Source organism: Gopherus flavomarginatus, chromosome 6 (assembly GCF_025201925.1).
Source record: "Gopherus flavomarginatus isolate rGopFla2 chromosome 6, rGopFla2.mat.asm, whole genome shotgun sequence".
NCBI lineage: Eukaryota > Metazoa > Chordata > Testudines > Testudinidae > Gopherus > Gopherus flavomarginatus.
In genome coordinates, this window is record NC_066622.1 from 94,984,747 (window position 1) to 95,004,254 (window position 19,508).

Below are 19,508 nucleotides of genomic sequence, written 5' to 3' on the forward strand. Positions count from 1 at the left end.
TAAACTTCCAAAAGGCATTGCTAACAAGAAAACTATTAGTGTCAATCCACAGAAGAATTCTAAATCAGAGCACTTGAAATGCCTCACTGATTACAGAATAAAAGGGACTTAATTAACACCGCACAACTGTTAACAAAATAAGCAATTTGGGAACAACAATTGGGTTAAAATAGCTCAGGACATACCCTATGTAAAATTTCCAGAACTTTGAGAGAAGTGTGTAGAAAACTGGTAAAGATTCTTCTTTCAGAATTGGGGATACCAATCTTGTATAATTTCAGGAGGTGGACCACAACATCCTTGTACAGCTCCACGATCTTGAGGAACAATGGAGGTTCAAGTATAGACCACCAGTTTTCTGTCAATAAAGAGTGAACATATAAATATAAAACTTATAAATCACATCTTTCAGTGTTATACTGTCCTTCTTCCTAAAAATTATACCTCCCAGAGATTGAAAGCTATAAAGAGATTAGGGTGGAGAAATAGGAACACAATTTGCATCTCTACTGAAATGAACTGGTGTAGGAAAACTGTTTAGAATGGGAAATGGTTATCTACCGTTCCGTAACTGTTATTCTTCAAGATCTGTAGGCTCATGCCTCCTGCACAGACGTTGGAGATTTTTTCCCCCTCAGCATTACCCATTGGGGTGACTTAAGCATGTTCTGTTGACACACGCCACTACACGCTGGTACAGTAGACCCCACTATAATGCCCTTCGCAATAGCAAACCTTACAAACATGGTCCCTGGATCCCACATCCAACCTTGCTGGTTGTGGTGGGGGGCTGACAGCTTCTCCAGCCCCAGAGCTGCAGGGGGGGGGGCGGAGGGGGGAGAGGGAGGGAAAGAAAGATGACAGCTCCTCCGGCCCCAGGGCTGCAGCTGGGGGGCAGAGAGCTGGTGAAACTAGTACTGAGAGACTGAGCAAGTCCCTTGCAGCTGCATATCCCTATCAGTTTCTCAACTGTCTCTCAAGTGACAGCCCCAACAGACCTGGCATCAGCTCAGGAGGCAACAAAACCCTTTTAGATGGCGAGGCTTCTGAAGCAGCTCTCTCTGCCACACGTTTAGCAGAGTCCTTGCCTCTGTCTTGTCTTGGTACCAAGATTGATGGGTGAGACACTAAGCCTGAAGAAGATCTGTGTCTCTTCTTTGGTGCCGGTGATCGTGATTGAGCAGCCTAAGATAATTTTTGATGGAGCACTCTGTACTGACACTGAAGTATTTGGGGTGCTCTCCCCATGTGATGATTCAAAAGGGAGTCTCAGTGCTGCTTTCATAAGCAAGCACTTACACCTTGTTGTTCTGCCCTTCTTTGACCAGGATTTGAAGCCCTTGCAAATGTGACACCTGTCACTAACGTGTCTCACCCATGCACTTAAAGTAGGTTAGATGGGGAATAACTAACCAGCATCAGCTTTGAACAAGTCCCACAGGACTTACACGCTAGGGAGCAAGGCATCTTTTCGGTACTGAGCTCGGTACTAAAAAAATGACAAACAGTCCTAAAGGACACCAAAAAACCCCTGAAACATAACATTAATTTATCTAAGAAAACAAAAATCTAAGAACAATAACTGCAACTATCTATGAGAAAGGGAAAGCACTTGAGTTAACAAAACGAAGATCACTCCAACAACCGTCACAGGCAGTAAGAAGGAACTGAGGGGAGTCTAGGCGGTTCTGCCCTCTTATACCAGCACGCAGTGGTATGTGGTGACAGAGGGCGCTCAAGCCTCCCCAACAGGTACTGCTGTGGGAAAAAAAACTCTGACATCTGTTTATAAGACATGCACATACCTACAGTGGAACAGATATGTGCAATCACTTGAAGAAGAAATTACAGATACTTGGGCTTAAAAATAGGGACATTGGGACATTATGCTGAAATGTTCTGGGTTGTTATTTTTTAAATCTAGGAATTCTGAAAAAAATAGAAGTTAGTGGCAAATATATATGCTAGTATCTATTGCACTGGGGCACTTCTGAAGGGAGATGAAGAGGCAGCAAGGTAAGCATATTGAATAGGCAGAGGGGATTCCAAAAGAGCTGCATGTTTGTCAGTATGCAACTGCATATGGAGACAGAAAAATGGCAGGGGAGAGGAGCTATAGAGCTAACCCTAAAGTACTGCCTCCTTCTACGGAAACAGTTGTAACATGATAGACGTGCAGCAAATCTTTGAAGTAACAAGCTGTTCCTAGCATAATACTTTGTTAAGTCTTTAAATCTGAACATTCCTTCATTCTAAATTAACTTTGCACAATAAAAGTTACCTAATTACAATGCACTCTAATGGAATCAGTTTTGTTACAAACAGAGGAAATAAAATATGATATAATTCAAATATAAATTAAAGCCAGAAAATCTCTGGGGAAAAATGTGTCAAATAGCTATTCAATGGGAAGACATAGTGAAAGCTGCACTGTCTAAAAGGATCTTGAGGCAATAAAGAGAGTTAACAGGATATGAAACTGTAAAGCAACAAGGTAAAAAAGTTAGAGTGATTTTCGGCTGTATATGACCAGATATCCTGGCTCAGAATAGGATGGCAGTATCCCTCTATGCAGCAATGGCGAGACCTATTGAAGAAAACGGTAAAATGCTTTGTCTAAGTAAATCAAAGATGTGAATTCAATGTCTGTTCTTTAGCAATCCTGGAAACTGCCTACAGGACACTGTTGACAAGAGAGAGGTGAGCCATGACTCTTCCAGTATGACAGCAACTATCTACAAGAGAGGGAAGGCATATGATTTCTTAGAAACAACAGCCACCCCCCACCCTCCTGCCGCCCACATTCTTTGAAGAGTGAAGATGAGTGAAAACACACCTGATTATGCAGATTTAAATTTTACTGATAATTATGAGTATGGAGAGGACATAGAAAATGTAAATACTAATTAATCAGTCTAACAGGAAACACCAAAACCCTCTAAATCCTTTAAAAGAAATCCATGAACTACAGAGATTCTCACTCTCAAAAGGAATCAGACTGAAGACAACGATAACTGATCCATTTTTTGGACTGGCATGTAGCTCACGAAGATATTAAGGAAGATACACACTTTCCTACCTAGTTAGGAACATACCTCTCAGTGATGGAGTAATAGAAAAGAAACAAAGAGAAAAAACTAAATTCTTAACTTTTTCTTTGAGGGATTCTACAGAACTATTTAGAGAAATATTTTACAGATCCCATGAATTCATTTATGCAATTTCCACATACTACCAATTTTCGGCGAGAGAGAGAGTTTCAACACAGAAGATTTTTAAAAATTCTTACCAAGTACTTTCAGTGGAGCTTTTCCGAGATTTACAACAGCTGTTCCAAAAGGAATAGCTAATGTTGTAAAATTGTTCACATCACTCATCAGTGGGCATTCTGGCAAAGTGAGATAGAGCCGTAGGGCTTCAACATCAGGTAAGGAAGTAGTCAATTTAGGAATAAGGTTCTTCTCCAAACTAGCCGCAACCTACAACATTGCATAGAAATAAACTCACTTTATTTTAAAACAAAAAATGAATAAGCAAACAACTGAAAATATAAACACAAAGTTAATGAAAGGGTTTGATCCTAATATGAGACGAGCAGGTGTGCAGTGCAGAACAGTAATTTGAAAACAGTATTACTGCATGCATATGCATAAGCACAATAGTGAAGCTATTTGCTTCATGTACCAATGTTTACCTCAGATAAAAACAGAGTAACTATTCCACAGCAAAAGCTTCATAGTTAAAATCTGCTTTGTGGAAAGATGAAGGTTACAGTGCAGAAAATATACAATGCTTAACGCAAACCATAGTAATTTAGAAAAAACAGACCTAGATTATTATACACATTATAATGTTTTATTATCTATGTACATATTACAGCATTAAAATAGAAAAGGTATGGAATAAAAATCACAGATATTTAAACATAGAAAATGTTCTATGTGGTTTACTGCTGCCCACTCAAAACATTTTTACAAACTCCCATTAACTTAGAACTGGTTTATAGAGATTACTTTTTTATACTAAAGAACCAGATCAAGGTGTAAAACTGCAGAATTTATGAATCTGTGTGACTACATCTAAGGAAGATTTGCAGGACAAACCTGTTGTGATATACGAGGATGGTCAGGACTTATAAGTTTGTGAAATAGTAGTCTAGCAGCGTTCATATCAACCCCCGAGAATCGAGCACTAGTTCTATAGTGATCATCATTACTGAAGGGGAAAGAAAAAAAAGAAAAAAAAAAAGCCTGTAAGAGAATTTTGCATTCACCCTCCTCTCCACATCAAACCCTCTCCCCGCCCCAGACATTTTTATTTCTGCTTCAATAAGCTATCTTGAAATCTGAAATTTACAAGATTATCCACTCACCTGACAGCTAAAAAACTCCCATTTAGGCAGCCAGCTGAAGAAAATGTTCCATCTATTTCACTAAAAAAAAAATGTAAAAGAAAAATTAGATTTACATATCAGATGAAAGTTTATGTTTACTATAAATTATTATTTATACCCCAATGACACTTCATATAATATCTAATCATGCCTATCTGCAATATCAGTAAATGAAATTGGATAACACAAAATGCTAACTTGAGATAGTCAAAACAAAACAAATTTTCACAAGACAGCTTTGTATATATAAACTAACAAACAGCAGACCCCAAGTTCTGAATGTTTCTCAAAGAAAAATAAACTTGTATAAAATTGGTACTTTTCTACAGGAAAATACTTCTGACACTTGAACTGATTCAGGCAATCACTTTTATAAAGTGCTTTTTAGGTAGCTTCTTTCGTGGACTTTAAATGCTTTAAATCAGGCCTGCACAACTCGTAAAGCGGCGAGGGCCACATTACTCCAAAGAAAACAGCTGCGGGCCGAAACCCCCCGGCCCAGCGGAAACACTCCGCCCCAGCACCACCCAGCCCTGCAGAAACAAACCCTCCTTTCCCAGTGCCGCCCCACTGAAACAGCTGTGGGCCAAAAAGGATGGTTGGGGGTGGGGAGGTGATATTTGATTTTAAATCAACCAGGGGCTCCCAGCAAAAGAGCTGGCTGGGAGCCCTCAGGGTCAAATTAAAGGGCCCGGGGCTCCGGGAACCCAGAGCTTTGTGGGGCTGGGGCAGGGATTTAAAGGGCCCAGAGCGCCTGCTGCTGAGGGGAGCCCGAGCCCTTTAAATCCCAGCCCCAGGGCATCCGCTGGAGCCGCCGCCGGGATTCAAAGGGCTCTGGGCTGCCAGTGGCGGTGGGGAGCCCTGAGCCCTTTAAATCTCAGCTACGGCCGAGAATCTCTGCCGGCAGCTCAGAGCCCTTTGAATCCCGGCCGCAGCTGAGATTTAAAGGGCTCAGGGCTCCCCACAGCTGTCGGGAGCGCAGAGCCTTTGAATCCCATCCGCAGCTGGCAGGGCCGGCTTGAGGAAGTGCGGGGCCCAATCCGAACATTTTCGGCGGGGCCCCGGCAGGGATGACTGAAAGAAAAAAAATGTAAAAAAGCCTTTCATTTCTTAGCAACCGGTTCCCTATAAAAAGTTCTGCCACAGTATGTATTTTTTGTACCAATAGGGTTACCATACATCCATATTTTCCTCCTGGATGGCGATTTAAGATCCAAAAAGCCTGACATGTCCGGGAAAGTACAGATGTATGTTAACCCTGCCTAAAGTTATTTTTTAAAAAGATATGCCTGAACTAGAAATGAGCTCCGCCACTCCCTAGGGTGTGCTAGGGTACACGTGTGGGTCCCAGCTGCTCCCTGCCCACCTCATTGAAGCAGGTGTGCAGGGTTACTTCCCTGGGAACTACAGGGCACCAGTGCACATGGGGCTGGCTGGAGGTGGGGGGGGGGAGGTGGCTGGAGGTAGGGTCTGGCTGCAGGCTGGGCAAGGGGTGTGGGGCAGGCTGGAGACAGTGTGTGGGATGGGCTGGCTGGCTTCAGGCAGGGCCACAGGGGGGTACGGCATGGGTTGGTAGGGCTGGACTGGCTGGCTTCAGGCAGGGGGGTGCAGCAGGGGTTGGCTGGAGACAGGGAAGCGGGTGCAGGGCTGGCTGGAGACAGGGGTTGGTTCAGGGCTGAAGGCAAGCCAGGGGGTGAGGGGCTGGCTGGAGATGGGCTGGCTGTGGGCAGCGGGTACAGGGCTGGCTGCAGACAGGAACTGGTGCAGGCAGGGCAGGAGGTGTGGCAGGGGTTGGCTACGGGCAACTGGTGCAGGTACAGCCCATCCTGTATCGTGAGTGCCCCCTCCTCCTGCGTCCCCCACCAGGGTAGCAGTAGCAGCCCTTGGCTCAGGAGCTATTTAAAGAGCCTGGGGCTCCCCTGCTTCCACTGCGCCAGCCCTGTAAATAGCTGCAGGAGCCCTGGAGAAGTGGTGTGGCTCCAGGGGCTATTTAAAGGACCAGGGCAGCAAAGGCATCTGGAGACCCTCCCCCCTACTACCCCAGGGCTCTGGGGGCTATTTAAAGAGCCCGCGGCTCCCCTGTTTCTACCGCCCCAGCCCTGTAAATCGCTTCCCCAGGGCTCCCTCGGCTGTGTGGCTTCAGCGACTATTTAAGGACCGGGGCGGCCGAGGCAGCTGGAGCCCCAGCCCTTTAAATAGCCCCCAGAGCCCCCTGCTACCCCAGGGCTCTGGGGTATTTAAAGGGCCCAGGGCTCCCCTTCTTCTACCGCCTCAGCACTTTAAATAGCCACGGGAACCCTGGGGAAGTGGTGGGGCTCTAGTGGCTATTTAAAGGGCCGGGGCGGTAGAAGCGATGGGAACCCCAGACTTTTTAAATAGCCCCCACAGCCCTACCCCAAGGCTCCAGCAGTGGTGCTCTGGTGGCAATTTAAAGGGCCTGGGAGCCACGGACCTTTTAAATTGCCCTCTGGGGAAGCTGGGCCACCCTGCTACAGCGCACTGGCTTTTGCCGGTACACCGTACTGGGGCTTGGGCATGTGGCCCTCTCAGGGGCGGGCTGATTCAGGGGAATTGGTTGAATTGGCCTAAAGCCGGCCCTGGTGGCTGAGATTTAAAGGGCTCTGGGCTCTCTGCAGCTGCAGGCAGCCCAGAGCCCTTTGAATCCCGGCCGCGGCTGGGATTTAAGAAGCTCTGAGCTCCCCGCCACTGCAGGCAGCTCAGAGCCTTTTGAATCAGAGAGGGGATTAGACAAAAGCAGAAAGCTTACAGCGAGTGGAAGGAAGGCAGGATCAGTAAGGAAAGCTACCTTGCTGAGGTCAGAACATGTAGGGATAAAGTGAGGAAGGCTAAAAGCCACATTGAACTGGAACTTGCAAAGGGAATCAAAACCAATAGTAAAAGGTTCTACAGCCACATAAATAAGAAGAAAACAAAGAAAGAAGAAGTGGGGCCGTTATACACTGAGGATGGAATGGAGGTTAAGGATAACCTAGGCATGGCCCAACATCTAAACAAGTACTTTGCCTCAGTTTTTAATAAGACTAGTGAGGAACCTTGCGATGATGGAGGGATGATAAACGGGAATGTGGATATGGAAGTGGATATTACGGCAACTGAGGTAGAGGCCGTACTTGAACAGCTCAATGGGACGAAGTTGGAGGGCCCGGACAATCTCCATCCGAGGATATTAAAGGAACTGGCGCGTGAAATTGCGAGCCCGTTAGCGATAATTTTTAAGCAATCGATAAACTCGGGGGTTGTGCCGTATGACTGGAGGATTGCTAATGTAGTTCCTATTTTTAAGAAAGGGAATAAGAGCGATCCGGGTAATTATAGGCCTGTTAGCTTGACGTCTGTAGTATGTAAGGTCTTAGAAAAAATTTTAAGGGAGAAAGTAGTTAAGGACATAGAGGTCAATGGTAATTGTGACAAATTGCAACACGGATTTACTAAAGGTAGATCGTGCCAAACCAATCTGATCTCCTTCTTTGAGAAGGTGACGGATTACTTAGATAAAGGAAATGCGGTAGATATAATTTACCTAGATTTCAGTAAGGCGTTCGACACGGTTCCGCACGGGGAGCTGTTAGTTAAATTGGAAAAGATGGGAGTGAATATGAAAGTTGTAAGGTGGATAAGGAACTGGTTAAAGGGGAGACTCCAGAGGGTCGTATTGAAAGGTGAACTGTCGGGCTGGAAGGAGGTCACCAGTGGAGTCCCTCAAGGATCGGTTTTGGGACCGATCTTATTTAACCTTTTTATTACTGACCTTGGCACAAAGAGCGGGAATGTGCTACTAAAGTTTGCGGATGACACGAAGCTGGGGGGTATTGCTAACACGGAGAAGGACAGGGATACTATTCAGGAAGATCTGAACCACCTTGTAAACTGGAGTAATAGAAATAGGATGAAATACAACAGTGAAAAGTGCAAGGTCATGCATTTAGGAATTAATAATAAGAATTTTGGATATACGTTGGGGGCGCATCAGTTGGAAGCGACGGAGGAGGAGAAGGACCTTGGGGTACTGGTTGATAGCAGGATGACTATGAGTCGCCAATGTGATACGGCTGTTAAAAAAGCAAATGCGATTTTGGGATGCATCAGGCAGGGTATTTCCTGCAAGGACAAGGAGGTGTTAGTGCCGTTATATAAGGCGTTGGTGAGACCCCATCTGGAATACTGTGTGCAGTTCTGGTGTCCCATGTTCAAGAAGGATGAATTCAAACTGGAACAGGTTCAGAGACGGGCTACAAGGATGATCCGAGGAATGGAAAAACTGCCTTATGAAAGGAGACTCAAAGAGCTTGGCTTGTTTAGCCTGGCCAAAAGAAGGCTGAGGGGGGATATGCTCGCTCTTTATAAATATATCAAGGGGGTTAACGTTAGGGAGGGAGAGGAATTATTTAAGTTTAGTACTAATGTAGGCACGAGGACGAATGGGTATAAACTGGATATTAGGAAGTTTAGACTTGAAATTAGACGAAGGTTTCTGACCATTAGGGGAGTGAAGTTCTGGAATAGCCTTCCGAGGGAAGTAGTAGGGGCAAAAGACTTTCCTGGCTTTAAGACAAAGCTTGATAAGTATATGGAGGGGATGTTATGATAGGATCGTTAATTTGGACAATTGATCTTGAATTACCACCAGACAGGTCTGCTCAATGGTCTGCGGGGAGATGTTGGATGCGATGGGTACTGAGTTGCTGCGGAGAATTCCTTCTTGGGTGCTGGCTGGTGACTCTTGCCCACATGCTCAGGGTTTAGCTGATCGCCATATTTGGGGTCGGGAAGGAATTTTCCTCCAGGGCGGATGGGCAGGTGCCCTGGAGGTTTTTCGCCTTCCCCTGCAGCGTGGGGCACGGGTCGCTTGCTGGTGGTTTCCCTGCAGCTTGAGGTCTTCAAACCATTTTTGAGGATTTCAATAACTCGGTCCTGGGATAGGGGTTGTTATAAAATTGGATGGGTGGGGTTCTGTGGCCTGCCTTGTGCAGGAGGTCAGACTAGATGATCAGATTGGTCCCTTCTGACCTATGAGTCTATGAATCCCGCCGCGGGCCGCACAGCAAGCCTCTGCGGGCCGCATGTTGTGCAGGCCTGCTTTAAATGCTAATAGATATATCTTTTTGCCAGTGCTATTAGACATCTGAGCTATGAAAACCGATAATGGGCCCTGGCTTTATCCACAACCAAAACACAAATTAGTTAGTGGTACAAGATCCCCTCTTATAAGTGGCCTGTTATTTTATTACATGTTATATAAAAACCTTTCAGACTAGCAAAGTGAACGCATGAAGAGAAAATTCACTCACAACCTATTCCCAGATGCATACTGTTAGATGTGAAGTTTGTGAATATAAACATTATTGCTAATTTACAAATAACATATTTTAGTGAATACTAGCTATTCATTATCAGAGGGGTAGCCGTGTTAGTCTGGATCTGTAAAAGCAGCAAAGAATCCTGTGGTACCTTATAAACTAACAGACGTTTTGGAGCATGAGCTTTCGTGGGTGAATACCCACTTCCTCAGATGCATGTAGTGGAAATTTCCAGGGGCAGGTATATATATGCTAGCAAGCAAGCTATAGATAACGAGGTCAGTTCAATCAGGGAGGATGAGGCCCTGTTCTAGCAGTTGAGGTGTGAAAACCAAGAGAGGAGAAACTGGTTCTGTAATTGGCAAGCCATTCACAGTCTTTGTCAATCCTGAGCTGATGGTGTCAAATTTGCAGAAGAACTGAAGCTCAGCAGTTTCTCTTTGAAGTCTGGTCCTGAAGTTTTTTTGCTGCAGGATGGCCACCTTAAGGTCTGCTATAGTGTGGCCAGGGAGGTTGAAGTGCTCTCCTACAGGTTTTTGTATATTGCCATTCCTAATGTCTGATTTGTGTCCATTTATCTTTTTCCGTAGAGACTGTCCAGTTTGGCCGATGCACGTAGCAGAGGGGCATTGCTGGCATATGGTGGCGTATATTACATTGGTGGATGTGCAGGTGAATGAACCAGTGATGGTGTGGCTGATCTGGTTAGGTCCTGTGATGGTGTCGCTGGTGTAGATATGTGGGCAGAGTTGGCATCGAGGTGTGTTGCATGGATTGGTTCCTGAGCTGGGACTGTGGGCAAGGACTGGCCTGCCACCCAAGGCCTGTGAGAGTGTGGGATCATTGTCCAGGATGGGTTGTAGATCCTTTATGATGCGTTGGAGGGGTTTTAGCTGGGGGCTGTATGTGATGGCCACAGACAACCTGCCAACCTGAAACATATTCTCACCAGTAACTGCACGCCGCACCATAATAACTCTAGCTCAGGAACCAATCCATGCAACAAACCTCGATGCCAACTCTGCCCACATATCTATACCAGCGACACCATCACAGGACCTAACCAGATCAGCCACACCATCACTGGTTCATTCACCTGCACATCCACCAATGTAATATACGCCATCATATGCCAGCAATGCCCCTCTGCTATGTACATCGGCCAAACTGGACAGTCTCTACGGAAAAGGATAAATGGACACAAATCAGACATTAGGAATGGCAATATACAAAAACCTGTAGGAGAGCACTTCAACCTCCCTGGCCACACTATAGCAGACCTTAAGGTGGCCATCCTGCAGCAAAAAAACTTCAGGACCAGACTTCAAAGAGAAACTGCTGAGCTTCAGTTCATCTGCAAATTTGACACCATCAGCTCAGGATTGAACAAAGACTGTGAATGGCTTGCCAAATACAGAACCAGTTTCTCCTCTCTTGGTTTTCACACCTCAACTGCTAGAACAGGGCCTCATCCTCCCTGATTGAACTGACCTCGTTATCTATAGCTTGCTTGCTAGCATATATATACACCTGCCCCTGGAAATTTCCACTACATGCATCTGAGGAAGTGGGTATTCACCCACGAAAGCTCATGCTTCAAAACGTCTGTTAGTCTATAAGGTGCCACAGGATTCTTTGCTGCTTTTAGCTATTCATTGATGTTCAGTGACTTTTTTAGCCCTCTGAACAAATTCATACTTTGTAAATTAGCAAAAATGTTTATATTCACAAACTTCACATCTAACAGTATGCATAACAGTATGCATATATATATATATATATATATATATATATATATATATATATATATATATATATATAATGTGTTAAAACTGAGAAACTACATGTACATTATATCTCATGCAACGAACAGCTACAGAATATACTGCATATATACAATAATAAATCCACAGAACTCTGCATTAATAAGCTTGAGGAAATAATATTTCAGTTGCCTGGATTTCTCTTTATTTTATACTGTAACTATAGGAATTTCAGTCCAATAGGGAAGGGCCATCTACACTCAGAAATAACCACAGTCAGCCTGGCCTACCAGAGAACAGGGAAATTTCCTGAAACCCAGGAAGATCATCTTTTAAAAAATAAATAAATACATGTTCTAGCTAAGAGATCTGTCTCTTTAGAGCTGCCAAAGAGGCAGGTTTCTCACTTGCTTTGTCCCACCAGGAGCAGTTCCTGTAGGATCGTCATTCAGAAGTCAGTGACTGCTACTTTTTGAGTATGTTCTCACTTTTGAAGCAAGTGCAAGAATACACTGCAGACCCAGACAACGAACACCGCTTGACACTCTAATCTGATTATGACAACAGAAGAGTACTTCGTATTACAGTCTGCATTTATAGATGAATTTCTTTTGTCCCAACTCATTTATTAGTTACGAACGGCAGCAAACTTGAAATTCACAAAAAACTTACAAAAACATAGTTTCACATTATGTATTGAGGTAACTGGTAGCACATGCCCTTCACCCTCTATTCCTTCCCTTTGAGATTCTTAGTTCACTCTCCCTCTAAAGCCTGACCTGTTCTCCACCTACGTTACTGAGGCCATTACTTTGATGACCAACATTCTGTCAATACTCCTACTCAAGTCATCTCTCCTGATGTCAAATTCCCAATACTTTACTGTTCTTTAAAGGTCTGTATGAAAAGCGATAAGGTAGATCTCAACCAGCTGTACTGAGGTAAAAGGAGTTAACATGGATCTAAACCAGCAGTTCTCAAACTATGGGTCGGGACCCCAAAGTGGTAGCAACCCCATTTTAATGGGGTCACCAGGGGTGGCTTAGACTTGTTGGGGCCTGGGGCTGAAGCATAAGCCTCTCTGCCTGGGGCCAAAACTGAAGCCTGAGGGCTTCTGCTTTTTTCCCCCCTTGCCTAGGGCAGTGGGACTCAGGCTTTGCCCCCACTCCCCCATCCCCACCAGGGCAGTGGAGCTCGGGCAGGTTCAGGCTTCAGTCCCCACTCCTGGGGTCGTGTAGTAATTTTTGTTGTCAGAAGGGGGTCGCGGTGCAATGAAGATTTAGGACCTCGATCTAAACAAGGGAAAAGATCAAGGGTATCTAACCTCAACCACTTTTCCCAGTCCAGACAATCCATAGGCCCCCTTTTTCCCTACCCGAGTCCCTATGCACACCTTACCCCACTAATATCTCCAAATCCCTACCTTAAGTCCACATTTTGTATCTTAAATGTTTGTAATTACTTTTTATTTACTAAATAAAAAGTAATTACAAACATTTAAGATACAACAGGAAGGAAGTAGAACTACTATAAGGCTTTAAATTGCATTACAAGCAGCACAGACAAGAATAAAGCTCATGTGTACAGCAAAGACAATAATTAAAACATTCTCTGTGAAAAACTTTCATAACTGTGTATATGTATTATAATTTAGTTTAGTTTTCAAAGGTATTTTTCTCAACAATTTAATTTGGTCTTACTCAGCTATCTCCACAGGAAGTCTTCCAGATGGACAAGTCAGCAGTTTCTGAATAAATACTTCATTCACAGTCCAGATCTGCTTTGAAGAGTCAGGACACCTGAAGTCATCTGGTGGCGTCATGTTCTAAATTTAGAAGAGGGACGTCAGCCAAAGAAAGCAGAACAATTTTCTCATTTATCAGTCTTACTGAGGAAAGCAAGCCCCTAAAATGTAATTGATAAAACTCTTTATTCATACATTCACGTTCCATGAGAATATTACAGTAGTGAAATACCATATTAGAAGACATAAACCAGATTACGCAACTTTCATTTGAATAAAGTATATTTCGTGCTAGGCCTTTTAGCTCTAGTTGGGAAATAAATTTTTGAATGTTGATTGCAACTGGCATCTAAGTGACACCGTAATATCCCTTCAAATCATGCAGAAGATGTTACTGGAATAACAAAGAACAACAGCACGTTTTCCGAGTAATATACAAGTTAAATGCAAGTGAAAACCAATGAGGTTTTTCAATTTGCTTAATACAAATTAATTTCAAATGAATAACTAACTATGCAAGTCTAGATAATATTACTCGCTGTGAAATAAATATTTCTTAAATGTTTTAATACTGAGGGTCATTTCTTTAGGGAGAGATCCTCTTATGAGCACCTCCTCTTCCAACGCTGATTACACATCCTATCCATCCCAATGCTGATCTCTCTCTCTCACACACACACACACACACACACACACACACACACACACACACACACACGGCGGGAGGGGGATCTCCTCCCTTTGCATCAGGGATGGACACGGATGGAGAGGGGATATTGGATAGGGAGAGCCAGGGCTCTAGGGTAACAGTGAGTATTCTCTTTCTGGCACTTGGGTTGATGGTTCTTGCTCATGCATTCAAGATCTAATTGATCACTATATGTGGGGTCAGGAACTGTCCCCCAGATCCGACTGGCAGTAAACTTGGGTTTTTTTCACTGTCCTCTGAAGCATGTGGGTGCGGGTCACTTGCTGGGATTATCTGGGCAGGTCACTGTTTCAGTGAGATATTGTCATTGTGAGGGCCTCAGGTATTGGTGAACCTCAGTCCCTTCTAGTCTCTGTTTGCGGCACATAATAGTCTAGTCTCCTATGGGTTGTAATACTTTGGTCTAATTTCAGTTGTTGGGTTAATTTGCGGATACTGGGAGGAGGTGGTAGCCTGCAATATACAGGAGATCAGACTAGATGACGTTAAACACTAAGGCTATGAACTACAGTGCTTGGTAACATGAAAAAAAGTAATATTTTGACAGGAAGAAGAAGGCAAGATGAAAATAAACTCACTTTAGTACAAAAATATTTATTTGTCAAGTTCTATCTCTACCTCATTTGCTGTGCCCCTTCCTCTCCCACTTATTATTGGATTTTACATTTACTACTACTCTAATCTCTTTTATTGTCTGCAATCCTCGCCACTTCAATCACCACAGGTCACTTTACAATTTATTTTTGGTTTACTGTGATTAGCACCCACTTGGTATCATGAGCAAATCTGATCATGGGTAAATTTAAGAAACAGTTCAAATAGCTTTCCACTACTGAGCAATAACTCAAACACTCACAAGAGAGTGCTCTTCTTCACAGATTAACACATGCTCAGCTGAAACGCCTTAGTGGGATTATTTCATTTTTCATTACATGCTTCCCCACTGCAGCAAAAGGAACTCTGCAGAAAACCTGGAAGCATTCCATTGACTTCTTTACACACAAGATAAGGATCAAGAAGAAAAGGCAGGCAGGGTAAAGGAGGGGACTTACATTTTAAACACTCTTGGTTTCTTGAAGCTGAAAATTCACTATAAGGAAATCCCAAGGCAAACTCACGAACTTGACCTAACCTATACTAAATTTCCACTCCCCTAAGCATCTCCCAGACGCAATCTCAAACCAGTTACTAGCAGAATGGCTTGCTAAATTGCTGTGCTACCACTGGTTCCTTTAGTGGGGTAATTCCTATTTCCAGCTGCTCCCAGTGTCCAATGGGAATTGAAGATACAGATAACGTCAGTCACCACGTTCAGTAGCTATTCTGACTAATCTCCTCCCCAAACTTCCCTCAAACACTACGTGCAAGGATGCTGTAGTGGGAGAGGAGTTTGACTTCCCCTCTGACCAACCCCATTTTTGTCTGATAAACAGGAGCCCCTACTCCTTAGAGTTGCCACCCATCGGCATTTTACCCCGTAGTCCAGTTTTTGGCTTCTGTTTTCCTGGTGCCAGGTGCCCGCTTTTCAACCAGAAAGTATGGTCAAAAAGGGGATGCGGCAGCATCAAGTCAGATGTACTGAGTGAACACCAAAAGTCCAGTTACTGTGGGGTAGGAGGAGGTGCTGGGTCATTAACTTGTGCCAGCTCTTGCTCAGCCAGAGTTGCCTCCTACTTGCAGGCAGGTTCCTTGTCAGGCTGCAGCAGCTCCCATCCCAGCCCTGGTGGAGGGAGAGCCCGGAGGGCGAGGGGGGGGGAGGGATTTAAGAAAAAAATGTGGAACTAATGACACATAAAAAGCAATACAATTTAGTTGAAATTTGGTATGTTGTCATTCCTTTATCCTATCCTGTGTCCATTTTGTCTATTTAGATTGTAAGCTCTTAAGGACAGGGATCTACCTTTATTCTATAACCGAGACGGTTCTAACACACTTTTGGATGCCTGACAAATAATATACTAACAAACATGTTTTCGCTTCTCTCCACACCACACAGTCAAACATGCACAGTATCTGTGTGCCTGCACACAGGAAAGAGGACAGAGTGAGACAAGTAGAGTGTTTTCTTTATTTTCTATAAAGTTGTTTTCTGCTAAAAACAGGAACAGTGCCTTATATGTTTATGCAGGGAATTCTTATGCTTTTCAAACATTTTTAAAACAACGTAACAACAAAATGTTAAACTGTTAAGTAGCGCCCTGCTTAGATTTATGGACATGTGAATTTATTTTAGAGCAAAATAAAGATAAATAATGGTCCCCCATGCATCTGTGATCTCCAGTTAACCTCAGCTAATTCTTGTCAAAATGTACTTAAAAATTTATTTTGGCAGTTTATAGGAACTGATTTTTTTTGATAACATATTAAAAACAAACAAACAAACACACACACACCTCATTGCAACTATATAAATACCAACTACATCTGAGCATTTTTACATATAAATTTTTCATTTCTTTTCCAGTTCTAGTTAACATACTGACCAAGCTACATTGCTTCAGTTTTAAAATATTTTGAAATACTTTTCCCAGGTGCTGAAGACAAAACAATGAATAAGAAAAATCACAAAGACTTATTAAAATTTATGTTGGAACTAACTTCTTACGCTGCTTCATCTAGAATTCCAAAAAGTCTACAATATTCAAAGTCTTATTCATAAAAAAAGAAATGTGCGAGGTTTTTTCAATTTTGTGGTCAAGGTCTGGAGTTTGGTATTTTGAATTGGATTGCTGTGCAACTATTGTGTTGAACGAATTAAACTGTACAAAAAAATTAAGGTTAGACAAGACTGTATATTTAGACAATGTAGATCTGCACATGAATACATAAGTTTTTTTTTTAATTGCTATATAGCTATGTTTGTAATCTAGGCTCTCATTTAAAAATCAAGGAGTGGAAGGATAGCTCAGTGGTTTGAGCCTGGGCCTGTTAAACCCAGGATTGTGAGTTCAGTCCTTGAGGGGGCCACTTAGGGATCTGGGGAAAAATCAGTACTTGGTCCTGCTAGTGAAGGCAGGGGGCTGGACTCAATGACCCTTCAAGGTCCCTTCCAGTTCTAGGAGATAATAATAGGTATATCTCCAATTACTATTAAGAATAATTACATTTTTAGCCTTTATGGTTGTGAAGAAAAACTTCAGAATCTTAAGTGGAAAGTAAGTCAATGCAGTTTTGTCTGCCTGATTTGACAGATAGCCTGTAACAGTAAATCCAGGGATCACATGAATGACCCACATTCATCTGAGTCAGGGTGTTGTTATTTCTATAATACCCAGACAACTGTACTAGCCACTTTACAATCATTTAAGGAAGGTCTGAGGCCCAGAGCTCACAGTTTAAGCAGAAGAAAAACTGATCGCGAAGGGAGGCAACAAACAAGCAAAATGACTCAGGTAATGTTTTATGTAATGCAGTTGTAGCCATGTCAGTCCCAGGATATTAGAGAGATGAGAAGGGTAACAAGCTCTTCTTCATGTCTGGGAAAGATACTCCCAGCATCATGGCAAAACCCAACGTGGAACAGACTGTTTAGCTCAAGTAGTTACCACATACTGTGAGGGACAAACACCTCTGCAGTCATAGGACAAAAAGAGGGGGTTAGGGAGTCTCAAACTGTTGATGTCACAGTGTCTAAGACTGTAATGAAATCTAAATGACGATTTAAAATGTCAGCAATAAACTATTTGGCTACTAATCACTGTAGCAGAAACGATCAGCTAAACATGCTAATCCATCACTGCTGGACAAAATACCAGACATTGAGGCAAGGAACAATAGGGAAGGTAGCTGCTGGTAAAAGTTGCTGAGAAGTGGCAGAAAACAGGAAGTTCAAACCCCACTCATGTCTGAGCCTGCCCGAAAGGGAAAGAGGACCTGCATCCCATTACCGAAAGCTTCAAATGCACTGTGGGTGCCAAAATCAACAACAGGCTTTCCACTTTCCTGAGCGTCCGAAATCCCAACTGTGAAGTAACCCAGCCATGAAAGAGACTCAGGATTCCCCTTACAGCTTGTACTACGCAGTTATGCATTTTCAATACTAAAACCAACAGAAGAAAAAAGTGGAGGGGGAAATCAGGGGAGATAAGCATAAAATAAACTTAACTTACATTAAAAAACAACATATTATACTGATTGTGCTATTCTGGACCAAGGCTGAGTGCTATGAAGGGAAGAAGATATGGGAGGCAGAGGTACATACACCTCTACCTCGATATAACGCTGCCATTGGGAGCCAAAAAAATCATATCGTATTATAGGTGAAACCACATTATATCAAACTTGCTTTGATCCACTGGCAGCCCCCTGGAGCGCAGTTTTACCACGTCATATCCGAATTTATGTTATATTGGGGTAGAGGTGTAATTCTAAGGTTCCGGTCTCATAATTTAGGTCTAAAATGCCACATAGGACAGAGCCTTGGTTACAGGCTTTGAAACTGATTCACAGTATTTTATTACCTGTGGATTAAAGTAGTGTGAAAAACTCTGATCTCCACCAGAGAAAATTCTCTTTACACAATAATATTCTTCACTGTCTGCAATGAAAATAAAAATTTAGTTAATTTCAAATCTTAGTCTGAAATGGCATATCACATTCCAATTGATACAATGACCGCTTGTCTATGAATCAAGCAATCAAGAAGGGTCTCTCTGCAGAGAGCACTATGTTATCACCCCTGCTCAAAGCTGGTCGACACAACACGGCGCTTAAAATAGCAGCAGCCACAGAAACCTTGGACTACGCTCGCACGCACACTTTTGTTATGCCCAAAGGAGCTAAATGAGTGGCATCATCTGTAAGATTTTAGCAAATCTTTCCTGGTGCAGAAAAGCTTGTAGGGAGATGAAAGTGTTTTTCTCCGATATCAAGACCAATATCCCACTGTTCTAAGGAAGAGACAATTTGAAAGAAGAGAAACTGCACTGGGAAATCATAGTTGGCTACTTCCCAAAGATCAAACAATGCAGAAATAGTTTAAAGAGTTAATATGTAGAGTCACACATTTACCTGTGCTTGGTGGGTACTGTCCACTATAAGGAATCCAGTTTCCTTTTACTGTGAAGGGACTTTTCCTATTACTGGTTGATCCTGTTCCTAACTGTCCATTACCTCCAAGACCAAAGGAGTAAATTCTTCCAGATGAAGGAACAAATGCAGAAGTGTGCTGCCTACAGCAGAGATACAAAATTTAAAATAAATTATGCACACATTGTACCATGCTCTGTGCAGGTCAAAATAGGACTGCTAACAGCATATTGAAACGTCTTTCAGCATGTTACCAGAAACCACACATTCCAAGGCAGTGAAATAAAAGGAACTGCCTGGAACATTAGGGGACAGAGCAACCACCTGGAGCCTGCCATCCCTTCCCACCCAAAGTCTGACCTGGAGGGTGGTCTTGGACACTTAGAATTTAAAGTTTCTGCCAGATTGGCTGCAATTCTTTTTCTTCTCAGCCTTAAATTCATGGTAGGGGAGGGGACAGAATGGGATAAACAGCCATGAATTAATGTAGACTGTTAACAGGGAATGGTCCAGTCACGGTCACCATGGACAGACAGAACGGTAATTGAGGACA

At 43.2% G+C, this 19,508-nt stretch overlaps 1 protein-coding gene across 13 annotated transcripts in view; it reads right to left on the reverse strand.

Moving 5' to 3' along the window:
* HERC4 (HECT and RLD domain containing E3 ubiquitin protein ligase 4) overlaps positions 1–19,508 on the reverse strand; it is a 93,923-nt gene that overhangs the window by 50,070 nt on the left and 24,345 nt on the right. For all 13 annotated transcript variants that reach the window (XR_007775058.1, XM_050958298.1, XM_050958296.1 and 10 more), the window contains 7 exons: positions 18,938–19,098; positions 18,388–18,464; positions 13,175–13,299; positions 4,373–4,432; positions 4,104–4,215; positions 3,290–3,479; positions 186–358 (listed from right to left, as the gene is read on the reverse strand). Coding sequence is in view for 12 of the 13 variants with exons in the window: in XM_050958298.1 (XP_050814255.1) it covers positions 186–358; positions 3,290–3,479; positions 4,104–4,215; positions 4,373–4,432; positions 13,175–13,299; positions 18,388–18,464; positions 18,938–19,098 (898 nt within the window). In the remaining variant the exon portion in view is untranslated. The remainder of the gene's footprint in view (positions 1–185; positions 359–3,289; positions 3,480–4,103; positions 4,216–4,372; positions 4,433–13,174; positions 13,300–18,387; positions 18,465–18,937; positions 19,099–19,508) is intronic.